The sequence below is a fragment of the Drosophila takahashii genome, chromosome 3R, assembly GCF_030179915.1.
Source record: "Drosophila takahashii strain IR98-3 E-12201 chromosome 3R, DtakHiC1v2, whole genome shotgun sequence".
NCBI classification, from domain to species: domain Eukaryota; kingdom Metazoa; phylum Arthropoda; class Insecta; order Diptera; family Drosophilidae; genus Drosophila; species Drosophila takahashii.
The window spans coordinates 31,138,542-31,166,388 of NC_091681.1; the positions used below are offsets into that span (position 1 = coordinate 31,138,542).

General features: G+C 45.9%; 10 protein-coding genes across 12 annotated transcripts; 5 read left to right on the forward strand and 5 right to left on the reverse strand.

The window, feature by feature from the left end:
• Positions 1–1,052: 1,052 nt before the first annotated feature.
• On the reverse strand, positions 1,053–13,264 carry Vps13B (vacuolar protein sorting 13B). Of its 3 annotated transcripts, none has more exons than XM_017153325.3 (14): positions 11,791–13,249; positions 10,394–11,735; positions 9,642–10,333; positions 9,389–9,587; positions 8,710–9,329; positions 6,792–8,650; positions 6,576–6,732; positions 6,295–6,516; positions 5,205–6,238; positions 4,785–5,144; positions 3,970–4,728; positions 3,429–3,913; positions 1,437–3,370; positions 1,053–1,378 (listed from the first exon to the last, which is right to left on the reverse strand). In XM_017153325.3, the coding sequence occupies exons 1-14, from the start codon at positions 13,078–13,080 to the stop codon at positions 1,163–1,165; spliced, it is 11,169 nt and encodes a 3,722-aa protein (XP_017008814.2). In that variant the 5' UTR covers positions 13,081–13,249; the 3' UTR covers positions 1,053–1,162. The 3 variants fall into 3 exon arrangements, with proteins under 3 accessions (XP_017008814.2, XP_070072354.1, XP_070072355.1); XM_070216253.1 differs by lacking the exon at positions 11,791–13,249 and having other exon boundaries at positions 1,055–1,378; positions 10,394–11,389; positions 11,448–11,589; XM_070216254.1 differs by lacking the exons at positions 1,053–1,378; positions 1,437–3,370; positions 3,429–3,913; ... (7 more) ...; positions 9,389–9,587; positions 9,642–10,333 and having other exon boundaries at positions 11,253–11,389; positions 11,448–11,735; positions 11,791–13,264.
• Positions 13,265–13,299: 35 nt separating this feature from the next.
• eIF2Balpha (eukaryotic translation initiation factor 2B subunit alpha) lies at positions 13,300–14,681 on the forward strand. The gene is made up of 6 exons (XM_017153427.3): positions 13,300–13,459; positions 13,519–13,620; positions 13,682–13,893; positions 13,965–14,119; positions 14,178–14,448; positions 14,506–14,681. The coding sequence occupies exons 1-6, from the start codon at positions 13,426–13,428 to the stop codon at positions 14,650–14,652; spliced, it is 921 nt and encodes a 306-aa protein (XP_017008916.3). The 5' UTR covers positions 13,300–13,425; the 3' UTR covers positions 14,653–14,681.
• LOC108065434 (uncharacterized) lies at positions 14,672–15,853 on the reverse strand. The gene is made up of 2 exons (XM_017153429.3): positions 15,707–15,853; positions 14,672–15,029 (listed from the first exon to the last, which is right to left on the reverse strand). The coding sequence occupies exons 1-2, from the start codon at positions 15,851–15,853 to the stop codon at positions 14,793–14,795; spliced, it is 384 nt and encodes a 127-aa protein (XP_017008918.1). The 3' UTR covers positions 14,672–14,792.
• An 11-nt stretch (positions 15,854–15,864) lies between these two features.
• Positions 15,865–16,488, reverse strand: LOC108065433 (uncharacterized). Its single transcript, XM_017153428.3, has 2 exons — positions 16,233–16,488; positions 15,865–16,175 (listed from the first exon to the last, which is right to left on the reverse strand). The coding sequence occupies exons 1-2, from the start codon at positions 16,420–16,422 to the stop codon at positions 15,865–15,867; spliced, it is 501 nt and encodes a 166-aa protein (XP_017008917.2). The 5' UTR covers positions 16,423–16,488.
• Positions 16,489–16,845: 357 nt separating this feature from the next.
• On the forward strand, positions 16,846–19,473 carry Cog7 (conserved oligomeric Golgi complex subunit 7). Its single transcript, XM_017153392.3, has 4 exons — positions 16,846–17,083; positions 17,148–17,441; positions 17,497–18,183; positions 18,238–19,473. The coding sequence occupies exons 1-4, from the start codon at positions 16,925–16,927 to the stop codon at positions 19,330–19,332; spliced, it is 2,235 nt and encodes a 744-aa protein (XP_017008881.2). The 5' UTR covers positions 16,846–16,924; the 3' UTR covers positions 19,333–19,473.
• A 63-nt stretch (positions 19,474–19,536) lies between these two features.
• Positions 19,537–21,162, forward strand: alpha-Man-Ic (alpha-Mannosidase class I c). The gene has a single exon (XM_017153140.3). It carries the CDS (start codon positions 19,537–19,539, stop codon positions 21,145–21,147), a length of 1,611 nt encoding a protein of 536 aa, XP_017008629.3. The 3' UTR covers positions 21,148–21,162.
• Positions 21,163–21,199: 37 nt separating this feature from the next.
• Positions 21,200–22,062, reverse strand: LOC108065285 (uncharacterized). Its single transcript, XM_044395709.2, has 2 exons — positions 21,892–22,062; positions 21,200–21,817 (listed from the first exon to the last, which is right to left on the reverse strand). The coding sequence occupies exons 1-2, from the start codon at positions 22,016–22,018 to the stop codon at positions 21,399–21,401; spliced, it is 546 nt and encodes a 181-aa protein (XP_044251644.1). The 5' UTR covers positions 22,019–22,062; the 3' UTR covers positions 21,200–21,398.
• A 1,680-nt stretch (positions 22,063–23,742) lies between these two features.
• Positions 23,743–24,675, forward strand: LOC108065243 (serine protease 3-like). The gene is made up of 2 exons (XM_017153167.3): positions 23,743–24,006; positions 24,063–24,675. The coding sequence occupies exons 1-2, from the start codon at positions 23,744–23,746 to the stop codon at positions 24,616–24,618; spliced, it is 819 nt and encodes a 272-aa protein (XP_017008656.2). The 5' UTR covers position 23,743; the 3' UTR covers positions 24,619–24,675.
• A 239-nt stretch (positions 24,676–24,914) lies between these two features.
• On the forward strand, positions 24,915–25,817 carry LOC108065262 (serine protease 3). Its single transcript, XM_017153191.3, has 2 exons — positions 24,915–25,183; positions 25,241–25,817. The coding sequence occupies exons 1-2, from the start codon at positions 24,915–24,917 to the stop codon at positions 25,794–25,796; spliced, it is 825 nt and encodes a 274-aa protein (XP_017008680.2). The 3' UTR covers positions 25,797–25,817.
• A 777-nt stretch (positions 25,818–26,594) lies between these two features.
• On the reverse strand, positions 26,595–27,476 carry Jon99Ciii (Jonah 99Ciii). Its single transcript, XM_017153161.2, has one exon. It carries the CDS (start codon positions 27,448–27,450, stop codon positions 26,653–26,655), a length of 798 nt encoding a protein of 265 aa, XP_017008650.2. The 5' UTR covers positions 27,451–27,476; the 3' UTR covers positions 26,595–26,652.
• Between the last annotated feature and the right edge of the window lie 371 nt (positions 27,477–27,847).

Consider the following 27,847-nt stretch of genomic DNA (forward strand, 5'->3'; position numbering starts at 1 on the left):
GCCAAGAAACACACACATAATGCTAATGTGTGTCTGCCAACATAAATATGCGAGCTGAGACAAAAGGCGGAAGCGGACACAATGGGCTCAACTTTAGGGCCAGGAACAGTAGAGTCGTTAAATGCCCACCTTTTATAAACATAAAACAATAGACGTATACGCAGGTACATTTGGCTTCTGCCCACGGAAACGGTGTGCAAATCTGTGTGGCTACCCAGCTAGGGCATGGCGATGGTTGGAGCCTGCCCCCCGAGACATGTCAAACACATAAAGAAGGCCAACGGGGATCCAGGGAATCCGGGGAGCCGGGGATCCGGGGGCCTCAATAAGCGACCTGCACGGGCAAACTTGCGGATGCGGTGAGCCGACCACCAACCGCCCATAATTGAATCTTTGGGTCGCGCACTGGCGCACATACAAGGCCAAATCCAGGCAGCCAAACAGGAAGGATAGCAGGCACACGCGGAAAAATATCAATATAAATAGAATAGGATATATACAATATATCCAATAAATATAACAATTAAATTCCTTTAAATCATAAAAAATTAACTAATTAAGTTGTTAGTCTAGTCTGAAATGTTATCATTTAAATTCCAATAAATTTTTTAATTAATTAATTTTGTATCCTATAAAATATGTATATAAAATACACTACTTAACCTAGTTTTCTTTCTCTGCAGCCACAGCCAGGCAAATTATATTTAACTCGAAAAATAAGAAGCACTTTGGTTCAACGGTTTTGCGGGCGACAGGTTAATTTTTACAAGTTTCCTCCAATTCCAAGGGCTTTGCCTTAGCTGGATTTATCTGGGCCTGATTAAAATGCATCCGTGTGCTGGCTGCAAGTTTTAAGATCCAATATTGGCTTGTGGTCGGCTTTAGCCGAAACCAATTGAAAGGGATTTAGAGGAATTGTACAGCAAAAAGGGGAATAAAGTGTAACGCAAGAGATAAAAGTATGCTACTAAATCAAATCAATGGTTATTATTCACTTGCTTTTTACTGTTTCTCTTAGATCAACTAACATTTCTTAAACCTTTTCGTACTTTTTAAATTTTTATTGCAAAAATGTAACAAAAAATGTCTTTTGGTTTTTTTGGCATAAAATACACAGGATTCTAGCAATACTTTAGACTAATCCGAAACATATTTAGCAGGATCAATGCTGAATCCGACTAATGACCTTTAGATAGTGGATCAGGTGCTCTCCTATATTGGGTTTAATATAGAAGATGCACTGCGATTGTCGCTGGATTCGGTCGTCGACATCCTGTTCGTGCAGCTGCAGCAGATCGTTTAGCGAATCGTTGGCTATGCTTTGGAGTCGCGAGGCGTTCAGGAACTTCATGATGCGCTCATTGGTGTAGTTTAGTTGCTAGAAATTAAATATACGTTTTTATTGTGATACAACTATTTGCTTATCTGTGACTTACCCCCTCAAGATCATCCCGCCTCTCGGATTTCAGGCTCAAGTAGAGTTTGGAAGGATCATCGCGGTCCGCCAGCACATCCACCTTGGAAACGGGTGAAGCAAAGGCCAGGTCTTCGCTATCCGACTGCATGATGGCCAATACTGACGAGGTTAGGAACAGTAAAGCTGGGCGCAGCTGCGTGCTGACCAGCAGGGTGATCTCACAGAAGAACAGCATCTGATCGTGGCTCAACTCCTCGGGCAGATAGCTCCAAATGCGGTGGGAGCTTCCGTGCAGGGCGACGTTTCGCGTAAAACTAGGTTCCACCTGTTGCGGCATGGCATTGAAGCCCACCGTATGCAGGACACCTTGACCCGTGAGAGCTAGCATTTCAGCTGCCCCGCTGATGGGTTTCGTCAGGGCTCCAACTATGCCCTTGGTGAGGCCAGCGATGACACCAACAGAGCTGCGTGCCTCCAATGTATGATGCGCTAATCCGCCCACAGCGCCGAGTAAACTGATGCCCAAGCCAGTCAATCCCTGGGTCAGTCCATCGGCGAAGCCTTGGGGTCGAGCTCTACGCCTTGCCTCCGTTAGTTCGATGTGCTCCGCGTCCAGCGTCAGCCTGTCCAGATTCCGGGCCACTGAGCCAGCCAGTTTGGTAACGGAATTCACGGTTCCCGCGGTCACATTGCGCAGCAGCGAGGCTGATCCCTGGGTCACGCCGACCAGGAAGCCCCAAGGTCCACGAAAGAGACCTTGAACAGGCATGGAAACAAAGTCTCGCAGACCGGTGGAGAACGAACGCGCCAGGCCACTGGGACTGCCCAAGATCTCCAGGGAGCCCACGACCCAGCCGGCTCCGAAAATGGCACCGCTAAGGTAGTGAAGTCCCAGCGATTGTCCGAAGCGTAGGGGAACTGTGAGGATTTGCTGCCGCTCATAGCGAGAAAAGGAAAGTGGCGAGTGATCCAGTGCTATGTAAAGCCTCGAAGAAGTATGGACGGATAGCAGAAGACTCAGGGGCTCCACGGTAAAACTATTAAGACGCAACGGTTCCGATATGTACAGTGACTGGGCCACAACTTGGTCGGGCAGAAGCGTCGTTCCGGCGGGCAAAAGGATTTTATCCTGTTCCTCGGGCGGACTATACACACAATGGGAGGGTTCACACTCTACCAGTGCTTCCAGCAGTTGATTCAGATAGGCATCTTCTATATACACCCGAAAGGGCGGTATCTGGCATCGCACATTCTGCAGCTGCATTTCATCTTGGTAGAATATAAATGTGAACAGGGAGACGGGAGTGCGCTGTGCCTGCTGCTCATAGACTAAGTCCAAATCGTAAACCTGCGGCAGGCTGCAGTTGCGTTTGTACAGCTTCTCCGCACACAGCAGCACAGGGAAATCGTACTTCCCACTGGAGTACAACTGGTTATCCACCTGCAGATTCGGCAGCTGCAAATGCAGCTCTCGCTGTTCGTCGTCGTCGTCGTAGATTAGCATCGAGTCATCCGCATAGATATTACACACCTCCGTCTTAAGGTAATCATTTTCACGGTTGTCCGTCTGCAGGCTAAACACAAAGCTCTTGACAAAGATTTTGATCCTTGTCTGCCGTTTGGTTTCGCACTCCTCGCTGAAATGGGCACACGCCACCATGTCCGGTAAGGGTTCCTTGAATGTGGCTTTATCTTCTGCTAACTTTTCATCTGATTCCTGTTCCTGTGCTGGCATTAAATCATTCTCTGGCTTTGTTAGCCGTGATCGCAGGTCCTTGACCGAAAACTCCAACTGCTGAGCTATATAGTAGATGTTCAGGCGGATAGCTCGATGCTTATCACAGACCACCACTTTCACATCGCCATGGTTTGGAACATGCAGGAATTTCTGCCACGATTTGTCCGTTCGAACGGGTTTTGACCAGGCGATCTTGTTCTTGGCACACGGTTTATCTGAAAAATAGAAAATAGCTTGAAAAAACCTCACCAAATAGTTACCCCAATAACTAACCTTTATAAACAGCCAGGGATAAATTGCACATGGTGAATTCCACATCCGGAAAGTTGGCGTACATCTGCGGTGGGGTATAATAGCATCGACTTTGGGGCAGGACCAACTGATTCCACTCAAAATGCCTCCCCACAAACTCCGAGTTCGTGCAGGTCACATTGCTGTTCTCCGAGGCACTGGTTTGGGCCACAATAAACTTGACATTCGTATTGTTGCTTATCACAATAGCAGGTGCCGTGTCCCGAAAAACGTTCAAGTAGTGAACATTGTCCTTCTCGATTAGCGTGATCATCAGTGGAATGGATTCGTGGCCCGCCTGCAAACTGAAGCAGCGACGTGTGAAGGGTATAGCCAAGGGAATGGGTATGGATATCTCCCGATTACCACCGACACTAAAGCAAACAAAGTAGACGAATGCTGTATCACAGTTGTGCTTGGCCTTGTGGGCGTTCAGATCGTAGAAAACGTCCATTGCATTGCCAATGCTGAAAAGAAACTTTGAAATTAACAATAAAATATAAAGGTGACTAAAGATACTTACCAGTTCTTGTTGGAGTCCGCAGAAATAAGATTGCGTGCCTTTTTGCAAAGGGAATATGCCTCAACTTCCTCCCGCGTAGAGTTCTCCTTGTGATCCATGGCCAGAGGCAGAACATTGAGAACCACATCCGTAAAGTTGGTCAACACGAACTTAGATCGCAGCTTAAACAACCGCCGACCGTCGGCTTCCTTTCTATATTCCAGTATCAGACGCATCACCTCGTCCCTTTCCACTATGACTATATCCACAAATGAATTGCTCCGCAGAAACATTGATCGTCCGGCATTGCTAATCGCTTTTTGCGTGAAATCCTCCAAACAAATAGGAGTTGAGGCGATCCATCCATTATCAAAGGGCACATCGATTGTAAAAGCACTCTTGAGCTTTGGCATCATTTCCAAACTGTTCGCTTTCAGTTCAATGCGTGCCTGCTCTTGGAGCATAAAGATGCTTACGTCCAAGCCGGTGCCATTGATGAACATGCCCCAGGCAGTAACCTCCAATCCCAGGGAGCACGAAAAGTCCCTCGTGGCGTTTGTCCGGTATTTCACATCAAAAGAGTTCTTAAAATGCAAAGCGCGGCTCACGCGTAACTCTTCCGCATCATTTAGTGGCCACTTGGGCTTTGCTGACTTTCCCAGCTTGTGGAGAGCATTTTCAATGGTCCAAACGCTGGGATCATAATAAAAGAACTTGTGCCAGTCCATTGTCCTCAACATGAGCGCATATTCATCCTTGGAGGTTCCTCGCAGGACACCACTGAAATTTAAATGGCAACTAAGATTTAATCAATCGAAAAAAGATTTTCTACTTACGAGAAAGTGAATCCAACATTATGTTCTGTAGCATGGGTGGTGGCCGTGTTTAGAGCCCATCTGCCTCCCTTGGCTTCCAAAGTAGAACTCTCTCCGGTGGTATTTTCAGTCGCCTGAACCTCACAGCTGAGCATGTTGCATATCTCAAAGATCGGCCAAATGCAGATCAGTATCTTCTGGGGCTGAAAGTCCTCAACCGCCTTATCCATCACAATGTCCTCGCGCAAAATGCGCACCCAAATGCTTATGAACTGCTGGGCAGATTGCGTGGGCACCTTCACCAACCAGGGCAAGTTATTGTTGGTTTTCAGTGGGATATCGCCAGTGCGACCCCTTCCAGATCCAGCGGTCAACTTGAGACTAAGGAAACATGAATTCAATTAACATATAAACATAAATTAGTGTAGATAAACCACTTACCGCATATTGATGTCGGCATTGCGCTTCACATTCTGGTAGTAAGATGATCTCTCCTTGGACAGCAAGAGATGCTCTGGTGGGCTGTTCTCCTCGTAGCTCATTTCCTCCACTCGAAACTCTGTGATCAGATTAAAGGGAACCATGCTAATCAACTCGATTTGTCCCTTGACCAGAATATAAATCTGAGTGGCGGACAGTTTTCCCAACTTGAGGGTGATACAATAGTCTCCCACTCGCAGATGATGAACCTTTTGTTCGTCCTCGAACTTCAGGGCTATGTGTACAGAATCACTAGTTTCAACCAGACGGGTTTCAGGATTTGTGATGAAGAAAGTAAGTTCCTGAACGTGTTGGCAGCTTCGAAAGTGATAGAGCTGCATTTCGCCAGGAGCAACTTGGATTTTCTCCACCGTGCCGGTTTGTCCAAAGCTTATGGGCGACTGTATCCGGTTGACTATCACGCACTTGGGCATCAATGCGTGACGCAGCTCCTTCTGCTGCAAAACCTCCTGCCAGTGGTATTTCGAACTCAGCAGAGTATGAATAACATACGGTCCGCAGTTAAGCCTCAGCTTATCCACCAGGAAGTTGGCTTGCACCAGAGAACGTGGACAGTCGGTTATTCTTAGATAGCTAGTGAATTTCATTGGCTCCAGGACATCCAGCATGTTTAGGAATCCATAATCTAAGCACTTGATTCTAGTGCGCAAGTCAGTCTGCAAGCTGAAATCCCTCCTGGAATATATGGTCGAGTGCATCTGCAGATCCTCCACATGCACAGTGAGAAACGTTTGGCTGATATTGGTGGTCTGCTTGAGGTTGTACTTGTTCAGCTGATGTGGAAGCTCTCCCGAGTTATCTGGCTGGTTCAGGAAATTCAACTCGATGTCCTGGCAACAGAGCAACAACTGAAGCTTGGGCACTTTTTCAGCCCTAAAAACAGTATCGATTCGCATGCAACCCACCAGAACCTTTGGATGCAATATGAAATCGTTGTTTTCATCCACTTTGAAGTCCGACTGGAGGTACTCAATCTGAAATAATAATTAATAATTAGGTTTATCTTTATAGTTATGTATTGAAAGCCCACCGAAAGATCTTCATCTTCGCTGCTCTCAAAGCAAGTTCCATCTACAGAGATCAAGGATTGCAGTATAACCACCCTCCAAATGGTGGCACAAATCGGACGATCTGGAGGCGTCAGTTGCTTTGTGGAGGTTTCCGAGAGCATGAAATCGCAGTAATGCAGGAATGTTTCGTGCGTTTCACTGAAGTACTCCATGCGGCATCTGATATGTATGGGCCTGCTTACCTGTTTTTGAATAAAGTTAAGTTCATTTTAATAAATACACCTTGATAAAGACTACTTACTGGCATTGGCACTGGATAAATGTGTATGCTTGTCATTTGGCGAGGTTGTGGATACCGCCAGCAGATGATGCCATAGTTTTTCTTAATAATCTGCACTTGGTAGGGCATTGGCAGTACAGATTCGGAATTTAAATAAACGAACTGAAAGGCGCCGGCTCTGGAATGTTATTACAAAATCAATTATACAATTACAAAATCCCTTTGAAAACTACCCACCTCAAGTCATCCTGGTAAAATTCCGCATTCGATTTCAAGGGACGCTTCAACCGCTCTATTGATTCGTGTGAGGGAGTGCACTTAATGAGATCGCAGGGAGACACCTCTTCCGGAGTTCCCAAAACGGGACGACGGTGCAGAAACTGCTGCCACTCCTGATCAGCATATTCCCTTATCCGATACATTCCATCCCGTGCCTTTTGCAACTGCAGAATGCTCAGAACACCCGCATCGATGTGCAGGTAATTCAGCTTGAGTGTGGCATTGATCAACAGATCATCACACCACGGCTCACTGACCAAATCCACCGACAAACGCATGAGCAGGGGATGGAGCAGCATCTTGCCTCCAGACTGCACATAAAAGGATCCCAGATTGGATCTTATAACAGCCTTCTGGGGACGAGTACTGAACTTGATGCGGGTGCTGAGATCGAGCCAAACAAAGCTGCATTTGTAGGTCCTTTCCTCATCGTAGAATTTGGCAGTTATGCGATCGCAGGACAAGTGCAATCGATCCGCATTGTAGCAGTTCGTCTTCATCTGACGCAGTTGAGATCCCTCGGGCACAGGACGCTGGGTACGAACCGCGAAGCAGGGAGTTTCGTGTAGAACCGTGTAGATGCGGATCACATCACTGGCCAATTGTTTGATGCTGCTTTCACACATTCTTAAGAGGATCGGTTTCCTTAGCTCCACATCGACTTCCTTCTGTTGCAGCCGGTCATACTGGGTCTTAATCGTGAGCAGGGGAGGCGGAATCCCAGAGCTTCCGAGTTGGCCTGGTAGTGTATCAAACACAGATTCATTAAATTGTTCCAAATCCTCTTTTCCCTCAGCCTCGCCGTTCGCCACGCTTATGTTGACATTAAAGATCGAGGCTTGTGTAACGGTTGCCTTAAGATTTTGGGTGGACATGAAGCTGGGCTGGGAAACGGTCACCAGAAGAAGTGGCTTCATCACCGGTCTTTCCAGTTCCTCCAACTCCAACACATCGTAGACTTTTAGCACAAATATGCCGGCCACAAAGGATACACTTTGCGGATAACTCAAGACAATCGGCTGACGTCCAGTGCGATGAATATCCTCCGATCCAAGCGATCTTAGATTTCCTCTCATGCGACTGCCGCCCAAGTGAATTCCGGAATCGCTTTGGCAGGATCCGTAGAAGAAATCACTACTGCCTCGTGCATCTTGTTTCGTGTTTCTTGATTTCTCAGTCAGTTGCTTTTTAGACGGTTTCCTGCTTAGATTTTCCTGACATGTTTTCAGCGCATTGGAATCAGGTGGAAAGTATAACGAGTTGTCCACGCTGCTGTATTTGGAAACTTCTCCCTGCATTTTGTGCGATCTTTCCTTTGGCAACTCGGCGTTTTTCACACACACCTGATTGACTATACAATTCAGCCGCTGGAAACGCACAATAATGCAGCTAATCAAACTGATTTGGTGCGTGTTCAAGGAAGCTACAAAATCAGTGATGCAATTATACTCCACACTTTGTCCGCAGACTTGAAATCGATCGTAGCTTATGGCCGGCGCATAGATCATAATGAAGTCAAAGTCCTTGAATATCTCCATATGATCCAGTTCGGTGGATTGACTTTGGTTGTTCCACTCAAAGGCGGGATTGTCATGTTTGCTCGCCAGACTCTTCTCAATGCGGTACTTTTGTGTCTGCTTCCAGTTTCCGGTGGACAGGGAAACTTTTCTAACACTCAGCTCGTACTGACGATCCTCTACTAAGGCTCCTGGGGTGCTAAGCATATTGAGCTCAGCTGCTTTTTGGTAGATATCCGGGCGCACAAGCTGTCGCACCAGAGGATTTTCGAGACTCGGTGTTAGTTGAATGCTCTCAATCTGCAAAATAAATGCAATAAATTATTATTATTATTATTAAAAAGTAGGGAAATACTAACCCTTAGCAGCAGGACACTGCAACTCTTTCTGCCTGTAGAAAGGGGAAGGTAAACATAGATTCCCTTGCTGTTCAAATGCACCATTGGCAGATCCTGAACCGTTGTAATCTGGTTGGGAACTGGTGCACACTGTGCGTTTACCGGCTGTGCGCGATCGGAACTTCCCAGGATTTCCAAGACCTCGCAAATGGGAACCATAAACTCGGTTATTTGGTCCAAATCCAGCACCATTTCTATCGGTTGCACCTCGATTAGCACCTCGGAGATGGTGTGCTGCTTGTTGTGCGGGTTTCGAATGCCAATTTTTGCATATAGATCCTGAAGACTAACAGTGGTTATGACCACACTGATCAAGGGTAAGTTTGTGCTGTCGCCCAGCATTTTTATGTGAAAGTCGTCGATCTTTTCCCATTCCTGGTGCCTTTCCTCGTAGTAATTCAGGCCAAAGTTTTCTATTTTGGTGGTGATCTTGGTAAAGTCACTATGCTTATCAATATTCAAGAGCAAGTCCTCCAGAATCATAACGATTTTACTGTGCTGCGAGTCGTTGGAGTTTTCCATTTCAAAACTTATGCGAGGAATGGTCCATTGGCAAAAGAACACAATAGAGTTTTTGGGAGCTAAGAGAAAAAAATTAATTGTAATGGATTTTGTATTACTGCTTGGTATAATTTTTTACCACTTTTCACTTGGGGTGCTTCAAAGTTAGGATCCAGCTCCAGAAACTCCTTTATCACCGGATAGTTTTGGGCGCTGCCTGTATAGACCTCCAGTCTGGGATTTATTTTAGTTGATTGCCCTTTAGAAGGCGGTTCATCCGGGTAAAGTGAACAGTACATCTTAGAGAGAATCAAGTAGTGTTCATGCAACAAATTCACCTGGAAATAAGGTAAATGAAATAAACTGAAAGTTTATCTAACTAATCTTCTTACCCTTTGAGCAAATATATTGATGGCCGACATATCCATATGCACATTTATTGAGTAGGTATTCTGCTCAGTGGATTCTGCAGTTTTTTCTTCGACTTTCTCAGATTTTTTGTGAGACAGAGCCAAGGTAATAGTGGTCCTAACTGGAGCCACAATCATCTCAGTGACATCAGCTTTGCGGTAGCACACATTGAATTCGTTTAGATCAAGGACCCAATTGAATAGCTCCGTGTTGGTGGCCACGGGAATAACTGCTCTGATGTTTCCTCGCTGAATAGCCTCGCAATTGCCGGATTTAACTTTTACATGGGGCAGCCGGATGGAGGTGTACTCTACTTCCGTTTCCGCAGGTGATTTTCGCATCATTACTTCGCATACATCAATCTTGGCCTGAGCGATCTCCACCAGAACCACCATGTTGGTCAGCCGTTTCACGAGATCCGTGGCATCGAAGCTACTTGGCTGAGGCTTACTGGTCACGGGAATGCTCACAGGTTCCGTCTGTGTGTGCCTCTCATCCCGTTCTGAGCTCAGATGCACTGTCTCCTCGGGAACCGAGATCTTTCGACTGTTGTTTCTGCTGATACGACGTGGTTGAAAGTCATTCAGGGCAGAAATTGTGGAATAATTCGAAACCGATTGGGTTAGAGGTGGCTCCGACTGGCTAACAATGGAGTCGCATTCTAATTCTGCTTCTGAAAATAAGATATAGTTTTATAATACGTTATAATCCTAGTATATTGTCCATAACACACCCCTTTCTTTCGCCTTTTGCTTTCCACTGTTATCGGAGAAGTTCAGAAACTGTAGCAAATAGATGTCCGTGGTGATGCGAAATGGTTCCAGCCAAAGGCACACCACTGTGCCGGGCATCTTGTCCAGCTTCTGATTGAGCTCCTTCTCCAGGGGAAACTGGCACTGCACCTCCAGCCACTTGTTGTTCGCATTCTTCGACGTGGACAGCACTACATTGCGCACATTCATCTTGGTGTGAACGGCATCGGTGTGGATGCCTTGCAGAGATGCCACGGCAGCCAAATGTGTGTGATACTTGTGGTAACTTAGGCCCAGTTTGGTGCCCACACTTTGCAGCTTGATCACATCCGAATGGGCGTTGGCATGGGCTACAATGTACGCCAAATCACAGAGATCGGGGCCATTGAAGCTCGAGATCAGCGGAACTAAGCGCTTGGCGAGGATCAGCTCACGCTTGGAGAACTCCAAAGTAATGATCTCCGATTTGATTTCGGAAGTCTCAAGAGCCGCTTCATTCGGACGCCAGAGATGAGGGGCCAGCAGACGGTTCCAGTTGACCTGCATCCTTGGAATGTTTAACAGTTTGGCACGCCCATTATCCGGTGTTGTATTCAGAATCATCAGCGCCAAGTTCTTAATGTTGAAATTATAGCAATTGTAGCAGGCACTGACCACCTCGCGAGGTTTATCCTGCAGATGGGTGATCAGTTGAACCAGGTGCAGGGGATTTACCGGTCCACACATTGTGCCCTCGACCAGGGAGATCTTTAGCTGCAGATATGGCAAAAGGGATTGCTTAACTGTCGTCGTCAGCTGGTGTTGATTGATCGCCGAAGATTCCTCCTGCTGCTGGCGGGGATACAGCTGCAACACTATATTCCTTAACTCAATTTTGTAGTTGCACGTGGGCACCAAGCCCATCAGATACTCCAAATCTGGGATGGTCATATCGGCGTTCTTGTTCTCCGGCTCGGGATCCTCGTCCTTCACCGTTTCTGCATGATATCCCGGGTAATCGAAAGGACGGATTAAATCGCTAATTACATTCTTAACCTGCGCAAATGACTGCGAAAAGTGAAAGGTGATGCCGGCGGACAGCAAACGATACTGGATGCGCAGTCCCAGGTCTCTCAGTTGGCTCTCCGCCACCGGATGGCTGCTTGCTTTCGGCACCCGGTGCTCAATGATGTCAAAGGCTAGAACAGGACTGCGGAACAGCATATACTCGTCGGTGTTCCTGGCCACATAGTCCTCGTAGTTGTAGCTGCACCAGGAGCGATCGGCAAACATGTAGTTTTCGTCGAATAGGCTTTTGTCGATGAAAGAGCGCTCTTCCAGGAACTAAAGGAAAATAGATAGTAAGTAGATATTATATTAGACTAAAGATATTACTCACCTCCTGGGTGTTGACCAGGTTGCGGTCCACGGGATCCTCGCTGCGATAGGCGCCCAGTGGCTCCATGCACATGCTCGAAAGTCCCGCCTTGACATTCGCCCAATCGCACTCCTTGAGCAGAGTTCTCTCGTAATAAAGTCCGCCTAAAGAGATCCTCAGAATGGGTGTATAACGTATCCGCTTGATGCCACCCATGCTCTGGTCGGTAAAGTACTCCGAGTTCTTGAGCTGAAAGTTCAGCTCCTCGGCGTAAATGCCCAGATCGAAGGCATGACCTGTGGGAGTGTCACAGGAGGAGGAAGGCGCCTCCGCATCGAAGCTGGGCAGCAGGTTCCAGGCCCACCAAAAGACGCTTTGGCCAGCGGGTTCCGGCTGCGCCTCCTGCCCCTCGGCTACGGCCTCCTGATCCTCCGGATTCTGCGGATCCTCCTCTCCCTCAGCTGGCTTTAGTTCTAGGAGCATTTTCACCAGTCTCATCACCATGGGAAATTGCAGGGATGACACATTTATGTCCAGCGCCTTGGTAAACACTCCTATCCTAGTGGTGCTCGAGGTGCTCACCGTATTGGCGTTGTATTTGCGCAGCACCCGGCACTCCATAGTGCAGCGATAGAGCACCGGCTCCTGGCACACCTCAATCCTGCCCGCCGTGTTCCTCTTATCCAGGCAGATGGTCAAATCCGAGACCTGTAGCAACTTGCGCATGACCACGGAGACTGGGTGAATGTCCACCATGGTGGGCTTCCAATCCTCGCCGGCGGAACTGAAGTTCAGGGTCTGCACATTCATGGAGACGACAATGTCGTCCTCCACGTACTTCAAGATGATGTTGTGGCACTGCAGGCTGATGTTGTTGATGATCTTGTTGACCACGCTGGAGGAGCTACCCGCTCCGGGACTCTTGGGCTGCTGCTGCTGCTGATCCGGTTGCTCCATCGATGATCTCTTGGATTTCCTTCGCTGCTCCCGCTGAAAGGAGGCCCTGCGCTGTTTGCTCTCCCCATCTGGCAACTTGGCCACGAACTCTATCGTATTGATGACAATCTTCACCGGCTCCGACATGAGCTTCGTCCAGGGCACCTGGATGCTCAGCTCGTGGATGTGGCCCGAGACCAGCTCCACCGGCAGCTGCAGCTCCTCCTCGAGAACCTCCAGCCGCAGGTCGAGATTCTGGAAAGTGACCTCGCCCTCCCACAGCGACACATTCGCATCCTCGTCGCGAAAGTTCTTCACATACTTGGCCACGTAGCTCAGCAGAATGGGAGTTATGTAGGACTCCAGTTTGAACATGGTGTGGTTTTGCGCTCCAGAGGATTACCCCCTGGGATTCCCGCTGCTCACTCAAAGGGAACTCTTCATTTACTGCGTTGCCGGCGATTTACTTGAATTTACATGCTGTGGATTTTGCTACGTTTACGGGCCGAATGAGTTGTTAACAAAAACAAACATTTTCATTGAATTTCCTGATTGTTTACGTTTCAGTCCCGGCAATCTGCCAATCGATGGCGGTCTAGGTCAATCGAATGGCTTATCGATTGCTCGGCCAATTGCAACGTGCAGAGGGGCCTTTGACGAACAGCTGTTTATTTTGTTGACGTTTAACGTGCGGTGGTAGCTTTTCACAATTTCATCAAAATGCCGCAAATTACGAAAAATGGACAGGATTTTGGTGGGTTAATTGGATGGTTAATGGTTTGGACAATGCTTACTAACAGTTTCCTCACCCAGATGTGGTCAAATACTTCCTGCAGCTCTTGGAAGAGGATAAGGATCTTTCCTCTGGCATTGCGGCCATCAGGACTCTGCTCATGATTCTGGAAAAGAAGCAGTGTAAGTTGGATAAAAGTCTGCATTTTTTGATTATCCGTAACCTGTTTAACCCATACCCCAGTTGGCACCATTCACATTCTCCACACAACCATGAGGGAAGCGGTGGCCGCCATGCGGAACACGGATTTGTCCATTGCAGCCATTGTTTCCGCCGGGGAGCTCTTCTGCCGGTTCATCACCCTCAGCCTGGACGATAAGCACATGGAGGAGTGCCGCCAGATAATGCTGAATCGCGGCAAGATCTTCCTTACCAAGTTGCTCAACTCCCGGCAGGTAAAACACCTCAAAACGGGTGGCTAATCCTGAGCTCACTTACCTTTTCCTTCTTGTAAACCCGAAACCAGGTGATTGCCCAGCAGGCCCAGAGGTTCATCACCGATGGCTGCCGCATTCTGACGCACTCCCGCTCCCGTGTGGTCCTGAAAGCCTTGATTACGGCCTCGCAGAACAAAAAGTCCTTCCACGTTTACGTGACGCAGGGCGGCACAGGAAACTCTGGGTGGGTTGCAGTACGATTTCCTTTGAAATAAGCTATATATAATACTACCCATCCACAGCGAAGAGATGGTCAAGGACCTGAATGCCGCCGGCATTGACTGCACTTTGATCCTGGACTCCGCCACTGGCTATGTGATGGAATCGGTGGACTTTGTGATGGTGGGCGCCGAGGCGGTGGTGGAAAGTGGCGGGATTATCAACCGCATTGGCACCTACACCATGGGCCTGTGCGCCCGGGAGATGAAGAAACCCTTTTACGTCCTGGCCGAGAGCTTTAAGTTCAGTCGCCTGTATCCACTCAACCAGCGCGATCTGCCCAACGAGTACAAGGTGAGTTTATATAGAAAAAACCCTAAGAATAACCCCTAAGATCCCATTTATTTGTAGTACTCCCGCAAGCATTTGAACGATGTGAGCAAAGTGCATCCTCTGGTCGACTATACGCCACCTGTCTACATCACCCTGCTCTTCACCGACCTGGGCAGACTGACGCCCTCGGCCGTCAGCGACGAGTTGATCAAGCTCTACATGTAGAATGGACAATAAAGATGTGTTGCACTTAACTACGTTTGTTTAATTATGAGATGGATAAATAGGGCGCTCAATATTACTGAGTATATGTACATAAAATAAAGCTAGTTACTCCCGCTTAGGTCTAGAATTTAGATTGTGTCTTAGAACTGCATTTCCCGCGAATAGTTGGCGTCGACTTCGTCCTCCGAACCCCAGGGATCGTAAATGTCCAGGCTGTAGTGGGACGTTTCGCTGTTATTCCCATCGTCATTTGTGTACTCGCTGTTGTACTCCTCATCCGTGTAGCTGTCACTGCCGCTCTCGTCGTCCGATCCGTGGTCGTGGACACCAAACTGATCGTCGAGGCCTTCCTCGGCATCCTCCAGATCGCTGGCGTTCTGTATTAAGTAAGGGTTTATTTAGAAAGTGTTTGTAAGATTGGGACAAACAGGAAAGAGCTTCTGAGTTGAGTATTTCAACTTTTAAACCTTTGCTTTTGTATATAATATTTAAATTATCGTTCGCTTTTAGAGGCCTGCGTGAATCATTCAATTTTTGTTTTATCATAGTATGTTTGGAAATTTCGGATTTGTTTAATTCAATTCTATGTGAAATAAATTGAATGTTTTTCTAATTCATTTCAAATTGCATGAATCATTTTTATGAATTTTTAAATTTGTTACCTTTTTTTATGCTTTTTCTTAGAGCAAAAAGTGGTACATTTTTTACAAATCAATGTTAACTGCTTAGTAAATAAAATTTAGGCAGATTTAATCACAAAATTATGGTTTTCTTCTTTAAAAGAAATTGTCAAAATTCTAATTAATTCATTCATATAAAAAGAACAAATTCAAAATAATTCATTGAATCCATTTATGCAGAGCTCTATTCGCTATTACTCTCAGTAAGTAAATATTTTAATAAATTAAAATTTTGTAAAATAGAACAACAAATTTAGTTAAAAAATAAAATGCACACAGATTTCCTAAGAATTGAGTAAACATTCAGCACAAACAGGTTTCAAAGTTCAGGTTCCCGGGAATTCAGTTCACCCAAGTACTGTTGCAACACTCACAAATTGCCCGGACTGAATGTTGATCTCGATCTGCAGGCGGATGTCCATGACGAGGAAAGCAGTGGTGACCATTATGGGGATGGTGAGCCGAGATTTCCAGGCGAGATCCGTGAGGAACATGAAGACTTTGCCGAACGTGGAGTCCATTGTGATTTGGTTTAGTGCTCAGCAGGGGGCTGATCCTCCTGCTCCTCCCGCCGCTCCTCCTCTGCTGCTGCCTCCTCTGCCGACTGCTGCAGTGCGTCGTGCTCCAAGATGTGGAAGGTTTCGCCCACGTTTACAGCCTGAATGGGCAGCAGGTGCCGATGGAGGCGCCCGCTCTCGATGGGGGCGTCTAGCTCGAGGAACTGCTCGAATATGGAAATGGGAACTCCCTCGGAGGAGAGTAATCCCCGCATGCAATCCTGCCGCTTATCGCGCAGGTTGTCCAGCAGTTTGTTGCCCTTTTGCACCCGGGCCAGCTTCCGTTCTGGAAAAGATGGTTGCTTAATGGGATGCTTGGTGGTTTCCTGGTCCAAGTGCTCACCTAGTAACTTCAGATAGTCGCTGGAATCCGGCAGGGGCTCGATTTTCACCTCCTTTTCCAAGTCGCTCTCTTTTCCGGGGGGCGTGGTAAAGTTATCCTCGAAAGTGTCGCCCTTTTCCGCCGTCTCTGTGCTTCCTTGCTCAACCAATGTGTTATTCAAGTGCCAAGGATCGGCATTACCAAGTGACATGTTTTACAAACCAAATAAACTAAACGTAAATCCAAAAAACTCCCTGGGAAAATAAATTGTATTTTTTGCAGTGTGCCCGCAGAGATTGTCCCCCTAAAATACCATATCGCCTTGATAAACTGCTCGGATGAGATATCCGCACAACATCCGCACATCATATGCATAAATATTACTAATATTTTTAATGCACAAAAATGATTTGAATTGCGTTTTAAACAATATATTATTTTAGGATTTAAAAGAAGCACTAGATTACAATATTCCGGTCAGTACAATACTTTGATTTTCAAAATTTAAGCAACTAAAATAGTAAAAAATAAATACAAATAATTAATTATAATAAGTAAAATGTTTAGATAATTCTGACAATTAGTTTAAAAACACACATAGATTTAAAATATCCGCATCCGCATTTCAACATCCCATTTCTGTGTTAAGTTTCAACTCCCCTGAAACGGTCATACTGTTTAGATCAACGTCACCAAACGAAAGCAAGTGCACCATGGATGTGTCGGCTCTTTCGGGGCCAAATTTTAGTCCTGCGGAGTGGATAAACGCCAACTACAAGAAGTTCGTGGAGGAGAATGGCCAGGACGACAGTGACGCCGCCTCCGCCTTCATCCGGAGCTACGTGGCCAAGCTGCAGCTGTACATATTCAACGTAATTGGGAGCTACTCATCCGCCAGCTGTTTGGTTTGCTAATAATAATATCTCCCATTCCCAGGTAAACAATGCCGTGGAGGAGTCCAGTCGCCAGGTGGTGGCCAGCATGCCACGGATCGCCAAGGAGTCGGCCGCCCTGCAAGGAGATGTTCGCCGGTTGCAGGAGAAGATGAGCGCCATGCGTTTGGAGGTGGCTGCGGTGCAGAACGAAACCGGCGAGTGCATGGCCACCTTGGAGCGACTGAACACCAAGAGCCAGAAGCTCCAGGTGGCCAAGGAGTCGCTGCAGGAGTCGGATGGCTGGGGAAACCTGCTGGCCGAACTGGAAGATGGTTTCGAACGCAATGATCTGAAGGTAAGGTAAACAACAGAAATACAATGAAAATCTAATCCTTATCCTTCTTTTCCAGGGGGTCTGCGACAAGTTAATAGCCCTGCAAAAATCCCTGCATGCCCAGGAGCAACTGCCAGGACATGCCGAAAGGCAGACCCAAGTGGAGGACTTTAAGAACCGCCTGGAGGCGCTGGCCTCACCCAGCGTAGTTCAGTGCTTCGCCGAGGGCAACACGGAGCAGGCCCAGCATTATGTACAGATCTTCACCAGCATTCAGCGGCTGCCGCAGCTGCAGCAATATTACCGCGCTGTGCAAAAGAACTTCTGGCAGCAGCAGTGGAAACAAACGCTGGAGCTGCAGGGCACGGATCACTCACAGACGCAGCAGCAACAGTTCCTCACTCTCTACTACGATCAGCTGCTGGAGCACTGCCAGCGGCAGGTCAAGTGGTGCTCCAATCTCTTTGGCGAGGACAACTTGCAGCCCTTTTTGGTCATTGCCGAACTGCTGCCGGCATTGCAACCTACGCGGGATGCCCACATCCTACAGCTTCTGAAGACCTCCAATGAAAGATTGGAGATGCTGGCCTTGTTTGCCCAGGTTAATCATAGTTTTGTGCTTCACTTGAACTCCTTGCTGGAGCAATCGCATATTACTTTGTCCGAGGAACTGCACCGTCTTTTGGGCGAGGCAATTTTTGAGTATTTCCACAAGTTTATACAACAATATCCCCGTCTCGAGGAAACGCAGCTATCCACGCAGGTAAGGCAATGTCATATATAAGTTATTCGATTTATTATTTATAAAACATTTCAGGTGGATCGCCTTTCGTCCACGCAGGCCACTCCCAGCGATGGTGTGCGTCATCTGGAGGAGAGCACCCGGAAGCTCTACGAGTGGCTAAAGGAGGCCTGCGAACGTTGTGCCTCTATCACAAGTGACTTGGCTCTTTGCAAACTTATCACCCTGCTCAATGGCATCTTCAAGCGTCAGCTGGAGAGCTTTGGCCGTATCCAAAGGCAGATTGGATTGAGTTTGGGTTCCAGCAGTTATGCGGCGCAGAGTGAAAACTGGTCCCTGCTGCAGTACACCATGTCGCAGTTGCAATGTCTGGCCGACTTTCAGGTGCAGCTGCATCAATTCGAACAGGATTTGCACACACGCATGGCCAGTTTGGCCAACAAGCTGACCAAACCAACCAATCGAGGACCTTTGAGCATTTTCCAGACCTGCGATCATGCGGCTCGCACGCAGCTGTTGAACAGCATAGCTGATTATCAGCAAAAGAAGTCGGAGGCCACCCAGGATAGCCTGGGTATCTTTCCGCAGATTTATGCTACTTTAAAAAGTCACTTTGCCGATACACACGACATAACGCTGAATATATTACTGCAACCCATTGAGACGCACTTGGCGCACATTCGACCGCCTGTCCAGGATCACACCGCCTCGGGCATTGATATGCCTTCGTTTAGTTTTGCGCCGCAGGAGAGCATCACCCAGATTGGTCAGTATCTGCTCACCTTGCCGCAGCACTTGGAACCACTGCTGCTCTCGCCTTCTTCTCTGCTTAAACAGGCGCTCGAAGTGTGCAACATTAAGTATACGCAAGCCATTCCCTGTGCCGACGTACTGCTTTCCTTGGTTGTCGAGCAATGCTGCGTTTTGTACCAGGCGCAAATACTGCAAATCAAGTCGCTGCCGGCCTCGTCGGCCACTCAGCTCAGCGTGGACATTGAATACCTCTCGAATGTTCTTGAGGAGCTCGGTTTGTCCATCAACCTGCAGTTGTCCCAGATCCTCACGCTGCTAAAGGCTGCTCCGGATCAGTACCTAACCCTCAGCAGTGGATGCGAACCGCGTCTGGTGACGGCCATTCGGCAAATGCGCAATATTATCTCTACACAGTAGATTTGAAATAGGTCTATTAAATATTCAACCTAAAAAATATTAAAAATGTATTTATATAAACGATGCCGTTGTAAATTTTACCCAATTTAACTCAATGAAACTTACTTTAGACATATGAAGTAAACTCTATAACAAAGCGAACTCAAATGTTTAATCAAGTGTCCAGAAACTAACGCCAGTAGTTCGGTCTGCTAGGTTACACAAATGCCGGTCAACTTTACTTCTAAGGCAAACTTACTGAGTTTCAGAATGTATTTCATTCATTTCGCAATTCGACGAGCGCATTTTAAATGGTATACAGCAAATACCGCATCAAGAATCGGGATTATTGCTACCGGAATTCTTACATTCGTCGTGATAGTATTTACCTATATTCAGTGCAGGACATTGATAAGGGAATCGTTTCAGGAAGAAGAAGTAATATTAATAGAGGACATAAATCCCGTTGAGATGCGGCAGAAGATTAAGGAGATGATGCTGCACGCTTGGAGAAATTATGCCCGTTCTGTATGGGGCGCAAATGAATATCGTCCGATTTCAGGACGCGTCCATGTGGCTGGTGACTTTGGAGCCTACAAACTCGGAGCAACTATTATAGAAAGCTTGGATACGCTGCATTTAATGGGTCTGAACAAAGAACTAAAGCGTTCACGCAATTGGATAGAAAAGTCTTTCAGTTTGGATCGTGTTGATGAAGCTTTGCCTGTTTTTGAGCTAACTTCCAGGCTGCTCTGTCCTATGCTAACACTCTACTCGCTCACTGGAGATCCCCTTTACAAAGATAAGGCCATCCATATTGCCAATAAAATTCTGCCTGCCTTCGAAACGGAAACCGGAATACCCAGAAGACTTGTGGTTCCAAAGGAAGGCAGCACCCTCACAAAGTATCTGGATGACGTGTCTCGCATTTCCGAATTTGGAGCCTTGCACTTGGAGTTCTTTTACCTCAGCGAAATCACTGGATCTTCAGTTTACAAGGATCGTGTGGAGGGAATTCGACAGAGGATAGCAAAAACCGAGAAATTGAATGGTCTATATCCCAATGCCTTTTGCACAAAATATGGTAAATGGGAAAACCACAACTGCTCGATGAACCGATATTATGATACGCTGCTTAAGTCATGGATGCAAACCGGTAAAGTTGATCCTCAAAGTGGTGATATATTAAGGGACTTTCTGCTGTCTATAGCGCAAAATCTGGTTATCATAGATAAAAAGGGTGTCACCTATGTAACGGAGCTGAGAAAAAGTACTCTTACCCATCGAATGAAACACTCTGATTGTTTTGCTGGCGCTCTTTTTGTCCTGGGAGCCGCAGAAACCTTGATGAATCACTGGGAGAAGTATGCCGAGATTGGCATTGGACTAACAGACACGTGCCATGACATTTATTGGGGTTCTTCAACGGGATTGGGTCCGGATCTATTCGCATTTACCGAAGAAAGCCAAAGGGAAATAGTTCCCCTTCAGAGGAACTACTATATGTTACGACCAGAGGTCGTGGAAAGCTACTTGGTGCTATGGCGACTGACTCATGATTACAAATATCGTGTTTGGGGATTGCAGATTGTTCTAGCAATAGAGAAATACTGCCGAATACCCCAAGGATATACTGGTATTATGGATGTTTATAACAGATCTGCGGAACCGGATGACGTGCAAAGAAGTTTCTTCCTGGGAGCAACTCTCAAATATTTGTATCTCTTGTTTTCTGATGATGATGTGATTTCCCTAGAAGAATGGGTTTTCAACAGTGCAGGGCATTTTTTACCAATTAAGGGTGTAAATTCAATGTATCGGGAATATAATGTATAATAATTTATAAATATAACCATATAATAAGAAATTATTCTTTCTGTTTCCAACATCTATTTAAGGTTTTTTTCTTTTAATGCAGACATGTATAAAAAGGTTTTGTAAATTACAAAAAATTATTTTCTATTTAGCTGGGAACACACACATTGAGCACACCTAAAAGCACATACATAAGTGAATAAGTTTCGAACGTTGGCCCGCTAAACCATAAATCCTGTAATCCCGTAATCCCGGAATCTGGAACCTGGAATCTAGAGCTGACTGTTGGCCAGGTGATTGTCGATGACCACCTGGATGATCCTCATGCAGTGGCGCTGCCTGGCCAGCGTGTTGTCGATCAGTTGCTCGGTGAACTGGCTAGTCGCGATGATCGTGTTGGGCGGTATGTCCTGCGTGCAGGATATGTACCTGTTGAAGATCTCGGTGTTCAGCGAGGTGGCCAGGTATTGTTCGCTCTCCTCCTGCTGCTGCAGTTTATCGAGCTCCTGGGCGGACTTCAGCAGCTGTCCCTTGGCCTTCTGATATGTCTGCAGCTCCTGCAGGCTGGCATATTCCGCGCTATTCAGGCTCACGCTCCTTTCGCCATTTACATCCTTAACGACGCCCTTTGTCATCATCATCTGGCGTATGTGGTACTTGCGCTCGGCCACAAAATTGCCCAGCAAGTATCCTGCAAAACAAGCGTGACTCGTTAGGAAATGTCCTTTGATTTAACCGAGTGCCTCCTGCATTCACTTCACTCACCTGTTATCAGCATGAAGAAGGCAATCGTTAGGACCAGGGAGGCACAGGTTCGCTTGGAGACATATTCGCGGAATTCGCGAGAGCTGTTGGCCCGCACCGCCGTCTCGTAGCTCAGAACCTGGTGCATCCTGATGATTCTCTAGGGGATTATAATCTAGGATAGACGACCTAGTCACTTCGAGACAGGCGAATTTCTCTTTTGGTGCTGATGCGGAACATTCTGTTTTCCTCTATTGTACTTTTGGTGCTAGCTAAAAAGCAACTGAAATATTTTTAGCAAATATCAGAAACTAAATATGTGAATTAAATTTAAACTTAAATTTTATATTTTTAAAGCTTTAATTTAAAAGTGAAATATTTCCATTTTCGAAATGGTTTGCCTAAATGTAGTAATGCTGACATGAGTTTATAGCTATAGGTCAATATTGAAACAATATTTAAATTCTGTTGAAACAAGAAATCTAATTGAGGAATTACTAAAATCAGCATTAAAAAGCTGTTATAGATTCGTAATAAATACTTAGCTTAATCTAATTAAGATTTTACCACACCTCTTGCTCCTAAACCCATGAATAAGTAATTATTAAATTGTTATTCTTTCTTAAATTTATAGTTTCGCATTAAAAATTATTATCCTTATAAAAAGATATTTAATTATAACACCTCTTGCTCGTATAATTTAGGGTTTAATAATTATTCGATTTTTATGTTTTAATTTCTTGAGTTTATAGTTCCGTGTTGGTCACGATGTCATTACTCCCAATGAAGGGACTTTCCGCATGATGATGTTGATATAGCAAGAGCGTGACTTAATCGCCCCACCTTAAACGGCAATCGCGAACCCAGTTGTTATGGGCATCGTGCACGGCAAACAACACACAATCCTTTAAAGGACTTCTTTGAGTCCGGTCACTCACTTGCTGTAAAGGGTATATCGTGTATCCCCGTACCCGTATTCGCCTTTGTTTTTGTACTTCCAGGATATTGTACACCAGCAGTAATTTAATTTAATACTTGTTCTTTGAACTGCCTGTAGGAATCGAGTTATATTTGTGTATGAGATGAACGCGCGCTAAACTTTTAATTGTATTATTAATTGTTCGTAATATTCGTAGGGGTCCTTGCGCGTTATCCTTGCGAATGGGGTCTGAATGCCTGGACGACAAGTCGGGAACTGACTCACCATTCGTTTGGGGGTCGCTTTTTAATAGCTCTCCGTTCCGTGTGGTGAGTTTCCTGCCCCGAGATGTTGCACATTTCGATTTAGGGAGCAATGGGGAATGCACGTAAACATTCCCAATAGATTCTTAATGAGTGGACTAGTCCACCCACTCCGTTTGCGGGTTTTCCTAAGAACCTATATTGGGTTTCACACAACATCGACGCTCTTTAAGAGGAACTGCTGCGGAATATGTACACATAGTTTCGAAACTGGACTTCCCTTTTTATTGCCATAATCGTATTTGCTTTTCAGTTTTCCTATTTCCTGTTGTACTTCAAGGATATCACATGACCCTTGATGGATTTTTCTATGTTTAAGGGTTTAACTTTGAAGTTTTCAATTCATTTAGGTTGTTGTGACACATTTTACTGTCGAAACTATTAAATAAAAATACAAATATTTATCAAGCATTTTTTTTGTATTTTTCATTAACGAATAATTTTTACCAATGTACTGAACTCATTCTATCAGTCACACAGTCAAGGTACTTAGTATTACCTATAAATTAAAATGATTTAGTGACACCATACAAGCTTGATTAGATTTAGCAGTTTATATTTGCATTGATAATGATATCATTAGGGCTATATAAAACTGTGACCACCAATGGAGGTTTTTCAGTGTACCAAAATGAAGGCATTCGTACTCTTGCTGGCAGCCCTTTTTGGGCTCTGCAGTGGCTTCACTGTACCCCACTCGATTGTCCACCCACGGGATCTAAAGGTCGCACATCACAGCATCGAGGGCAGGATTACGAATGGCAATGAGGCGACTGAGGGTCAGGTTCCCTATATCGTGGGAGTCAGCCTGAATAGCAATGGAAATTGGTGGTGGTGCGGTGGATCCATAATCGGAAACACTTGGGTTCTCACTGCCGCCCACTGTACCGCTGGGTAGGTTTAAAAATGATTTATCTAACATCCCATTAATATATTTTATATCTCCTCAGTGCCGATGAAGCTTCACTGTACTATGGTGCCATCAACTACAATGAACCCGCCTTCCGGCACACAGTTAGTAGTGACAACTTCATCAGATATCCCCACTATGTTGGAAACGATCACGATTTGGCTTTGATCAGAACACCCCATGTGGATTTCAACAGTCTGGTCAACAAGATCGAGCTGCCAAGTCTGGATGATCGCTATAGTTCCTTCGAAAACAACTGGGCTCAGGCCGCCGGATGGGGAGCCATTTACGATGGCAGCAATGTGGTGGAGGACCTGCGAGTGGTGGATGTCAGGGTAATCTCCGTTTCGGAATGCCAGGCATACTATGGAACTTACACAGCCACCGATAATGTAATCTGCGTGGATACTCCCGATGGAAAGTCCACCTGCCAGGGTGATTCCGGTGGTCCGCTGGTCACCAAGGAAGGTGACAAATTAATAGGAGTTACTTCATTCGGTTCCATTTATGGCTGCCAATCCGGAGCTCCCGCTGGTTTCACTCGAGTGACCAATTACCTTGAATGGATCAAGGAGGAGACTGGCATTTACTATTAATTGATGTCTAAAAAAGCATTTGTCATTGAATAAAATTGCATTATGAAATCAAAAAATCATTTATATTGTTTTTAATATTTTATAATATTGTTATTAATCTGGAATTGAAACAAGTACCTATTCAATTATTTTCCCCAAGCTAATACTCTTGTCAAACACTCCAGCTAAAGTATGTGCTAATATAAATTAAACCTTTTCATTGATAAAATTCACTAAGGTAGCGGCACATGCGCGATAAGATTTCGGCTAGGCTATATAATGTTCGGACCACCATCGAAGCGGTTTAGTCTTCAAAAATGAGGGGTCTTACGCTCTTGTCGCTCGCTGTTTTCCTCGGGGTCTGTAGCGCCCTAACTTTGCCCCACTCGGTTGTCCATCCGCGGGATCTGGAGATCAAGGATGGAAGGAGCATCGAGGGTAGGATCACCAATGGAAATCAGGCGACCGAGGGTCAGGTGCCCTATATCGTGGGAATCAGCCTGAATAGCAATGGAAACTGGTGGTGGTGTGGAGGATCCATTATTGGCAACACTTGGGTTCTGACTGCCGCCCATTGTACCGCTGGGTAAGTCCTAAAAATGGTATTTCAAACATCCCATTAATATATTTTATATCTCTTCAGTGCCGATGAAGCTTCCCTGTACTACGGTGCCATTAACTACAACGAACCTGCCTTCCGTCACACCGTCAGCAAGGATAACTTCATCAGGTATCCCCATTACGTGGGACTTGATCACGATTTGGCTTTGATCAGAACTCCCCATGTGGATTTCTACAGTCTGGTCAACAAGATCGAGCTGCCCAGTTTGGATGATCGCTATAATTCCTATGAGAACAGCTGGGTTCAGGCCTCCGGATGGGGAGCCATTTACGATGGCAGCAATGTGGTGGAGGATCTGCGAGTTGTGGACCTGAAGGTGATCTCTGTGTCGGAGTGCCAGGCCTACTATGGAACCGAAACCGCCTCCGAGAACACCATCTGTGTGGAAACTCCAGACGGAAAGGCCACCTGCCAGGGTGACTCCGGTGGTCCTCTGGTCACCAAGGAAGGTGACAAGCTCATTGGAATCACCTCGTTTGTCTCCGATTACGGCTGCCAGGTTGGTGGTCCGGCTGGCTTCACTAGGGTCACCAAGTACCTGGAATGGATCAAGGAGGAGACCGGCATTTACTATTAAAATTACAATTTTCTCTTCTATCAATAACTTGGTTTGTTTTTAATAAATTTAATTTCAAGAGACTTGTATCAACTTAATACAAATGCAATGAAAAACCAGAAGAAGTTTATGTTATTTGTTGTCTTTTAACAAAAGGGAATTTTTAAATGTTTCTTAATTTCCTTTTTTTTATTTCCAGTAGAAATAGGCATCTGGTAGTTAATCTTGTATTCTGATAATAATATCTGAACAGTAATATCTTCTACAAAAATGTTATTGACAGCCTATAAAACAGGTTGCAAATTAGGCACACGTCATTCCACTTTAAATATGGGCCATAATTTTAGCAAAGGAGGCACTTGCGGCCAACTTATCAGCAGGAGAGACTGGACACGATGATAACTGAGTTAAAATTTACAGGCCTCGAGTTTTACAAACTTGAATGAGATAAGAACAGAGCCTCTTTTGAATAGAAAGGCTGGAGACCTCATTGCTTTGTAACTTTGTTATAACTATGCGTTATCAACATACAATTAAAACAATAAAAACTCATTGTGTTAAAAACACGCTGTGTAAAAAACTCGTCGTGTAAATAACACAAATGACATGTGTGTGTTATTTATGTTTCTAACATATGTAGGATACAATTTTTTACACACAAGTCAATAACTTTTTTTGAACTCAACACTTTGACAATTAACATGATAATAACACAATTTTTTTACAGTGTGTGTTATTTTCCAAACCCTGCTCGTAGCTTAATTGCCAATGGATTGCTATCACCATATCCCTATAGATTGAATAGAAAACACCCATTGCTTTATATGCTTTATCATTTATTAAAGAGCCCCCCGAAAATGGGTGAGCCATCAGCTGCTTAGTAGGAGATGCCGGTGTTGTCGCGGATCCATTCAAGGTATCCGGTGACGCGGCTGAAGACGGCGGGGTGTCCGGACTGGCAGCCAGCGGAGGAGCCGAAGGAGGTAACTCCGACCAGTTTGTTGCCGTCGTGTGTGACCAGGGGACCGCCGGAGTCGCCGCCGCAGGTCGACTTGCCGCCATCGGTGTTGATGCAGATCATGTTGTCGTGGAGGGACCAGGTGCGGCTGCAGTCGCTGTGAGACAGGATCTGGACATCAACGGCCTGGAGCCAATCGGGCAGGGGACTGCCATCGTAGGTGCCGCCCCATCCGGAGGCGAGGGCCCACCATCCAGCGTAGTCCTGGTAGCGATCGTTGAAGCTAGGCAGCTCCACCTTGTTGACCAGGCTCCAGAAGTCCACGTGGGGAGTGCGGATCAAAGAAATGTCGTTGTGCAGGTTGCCGCTGTTGTAGTGATGGTGCTGAACGATGTCGCCACTGCCCACCCAGTGGGTGTACTGCGGCTGGGTGCGGATGCTGGCTCCGTAGTTGATGGTCACTCCGCTGGCACCGTTGGTGCAGTGGGCGGCGGTCAGGACCCAGGTGTTGCCGATGATGGAGCCACCGCACCACCAGTTGCCGTTGCCGCTGAAGAGGAGTCCCACAATATAGGGCACCTTGCCCTCGTAGGCCGGGTAGCCGTTGGTGATGCGACCCTGGATGTCCTTCATGGGCACTGGGGAGAGCTTCTGGGCGGGAGCCGGAACAGCCGAAGCTGCGGCCACGGCCAAGGCCAGGAATACGAACAGTTTCATTTCGATCAAGGCGATTGAATGATGAGGAATCCTAGAATCTACAGCCTTTTTATACAAAAGAAGCACTGGTCTTATCTCATTCAAGGGCTGTAAATTTGCAAGTGCTAAATACTTAAAGGTAAACAAAAATAAGCAACAAATGTCTGAGCTTCGACTAATCAGATTCTTCAGTGATTCGGCAACTCAGCTGACAATATAATAAATTTTGTTTTAATTCATAAAATCATTATCTAAAGTGAGTACATTTAATTTACTCCACCTGCTATCTTATCTGATACCATAAAGAAAATCAGTATTGAATGTCTTGGTTTTTATGATTTTGAATTATCTTTCTGATTGCGGTTAAGATTAGCTTTGAATTTTATTATATGTAGATTCATGTAGATTCCTATAATAT

Coding starts and splice junctions, on each gene's coding strand:
- Vps13B (XM_017153325.3), bottom strand. CDS start 13,080: ATGTTCAAACTGGAGTCCTACATAACTCCCATTCTGCTGAGCTACGTG. Junction 11,736..11,790: donor ACCTGGTCAACACCCAGGAG/GTGAGTAATATC, acceptor ATTTTCCTTTAG/TTCCTGGAAGAGCGCTCTTT. Junction 10,334..10,393: donor GCAAAAGGCGAAAGAAAGGG/GTGTGTTATGGA, acceptor TCTTATTTTCAG/AAGCAGAATTAGAATGCGAC.
- eIF2Balpha (XM_017153427.3), top strand. CDS start 13,426: ATGCCGCAAATTACGAAAAATGGACAGGATTTTG. Junction 13,621..13,681: donor GATTCTGGAAAAGAAGCAGT/GTAAGTTGGATA, acceptor CCCATACCCCAG/TTGGCACCATTCACATTCTC. Junction 14,449..14,505: donor ATCTGCCCAACGAGTACAAG/GTGAGTTTATAT, acceptor ATTTATTTGTAG/TACTCCCGCAAGCATTTGAA.
- LOC108065434 (XM_017153429.3), bottom strand. CDS start 15,853: ATGGACTCCACGTTCGGCAAAGTCTTCATGTTCCTCACGGATCTCGCC. Junction 15,030..15,706: donor ACATTCAGTCCGGGCAATTT/GTGAGTGTTGCA, acceptor TACTTAATACAG/AACGCCAGCGATCTGGAGGA.
- LOC108065433 (XM_017153428.3), bottom strand. CDS start 16,422: ATGTCACTTGGTAATGCCGATCCTTGGCACTTGAATAACACATTGGTT. Junction 16,176..16,232: donor CGACTATCTGAAGTTACTAG/GTGAGCACTTGG, acceptor CATCTTTTCCAG/AACGGAAGCTGGCCCGGGTG.
- Cog7 (XM_017153392.3), top strand. CDS start 16,925: ATGGATGTGTCGGCTCTTTCGGGGCCAAATTTTAGTCCTGCGGAGTGG. Junction 17,084..17,147: donor TGCAGCTGTACATATTCAAC/GTAATTGGGAGC, acceptor TCCCATTCCCAG/GTAAACAATGCCGTGGAGGA. Junction 18,184..18,237: donor AAACGCAGCTATCCACGCAG/GTAAGGCAATGT, acceptor AAAACATTTCAG/GTGGATCGCCTTTCGTCCAC.
- alpha-Man-Ic (XM_017153140.3), top strand. CDS start 19,537: ATGCCGGTCAACTTTACTTCTAAGGCAAACTTACTGAGTTTCAGAATG.
- LOC108065285 (XM_044395709.2), bottom strand. CDS start 22,018: ATGCACCAGGTTCTGAGCTACGAGACGGCGGTGCGGGCCAACAGCTCT. Junction 21,818..21,891: donor CTTCTTCATGCTGATAACAG/GTGAGTGAAGTG, acceptor CTTGTTTTGCAG/GATACTTGCTGGGCAATTTT.
- LOC108065243 (XM_017153167.3), top strand. CDS start 23,744: ATGAAGGCATTCGTACTCTTGCTGGCAGCCCTTTTTGGGCTCTGCAGT. Junction 24,007..24,062: donor GCCGCCCACTGTACCGCTGG/GTAGGTTTAAAA, acceptor ATATCTCCTCAG/TGCCGATGAAGCTTCACTGT.
- LOC108065262 (XM_017153191.3), top strand. CDS start 24,915: ATGAGGGGTCTTACGCTCTTGTCGCTCGCTGTTTTCCTCGGGGTCTGT. Junction 25,184..25,240: donor GCCGCCCATTGTACCGCTGG/GTAAGTCCTAAA, acceptor ATATCTCTTCAG/TGCCGATGAAGCTTCCCTGT.
- Jon99Ciii (XM_017153161.2), bottom strand. CDS start 27,450: ATGAAACTGTTCGTATTCCTGGCCTTGGCCGTGGCCGCAGCTTCGGCT.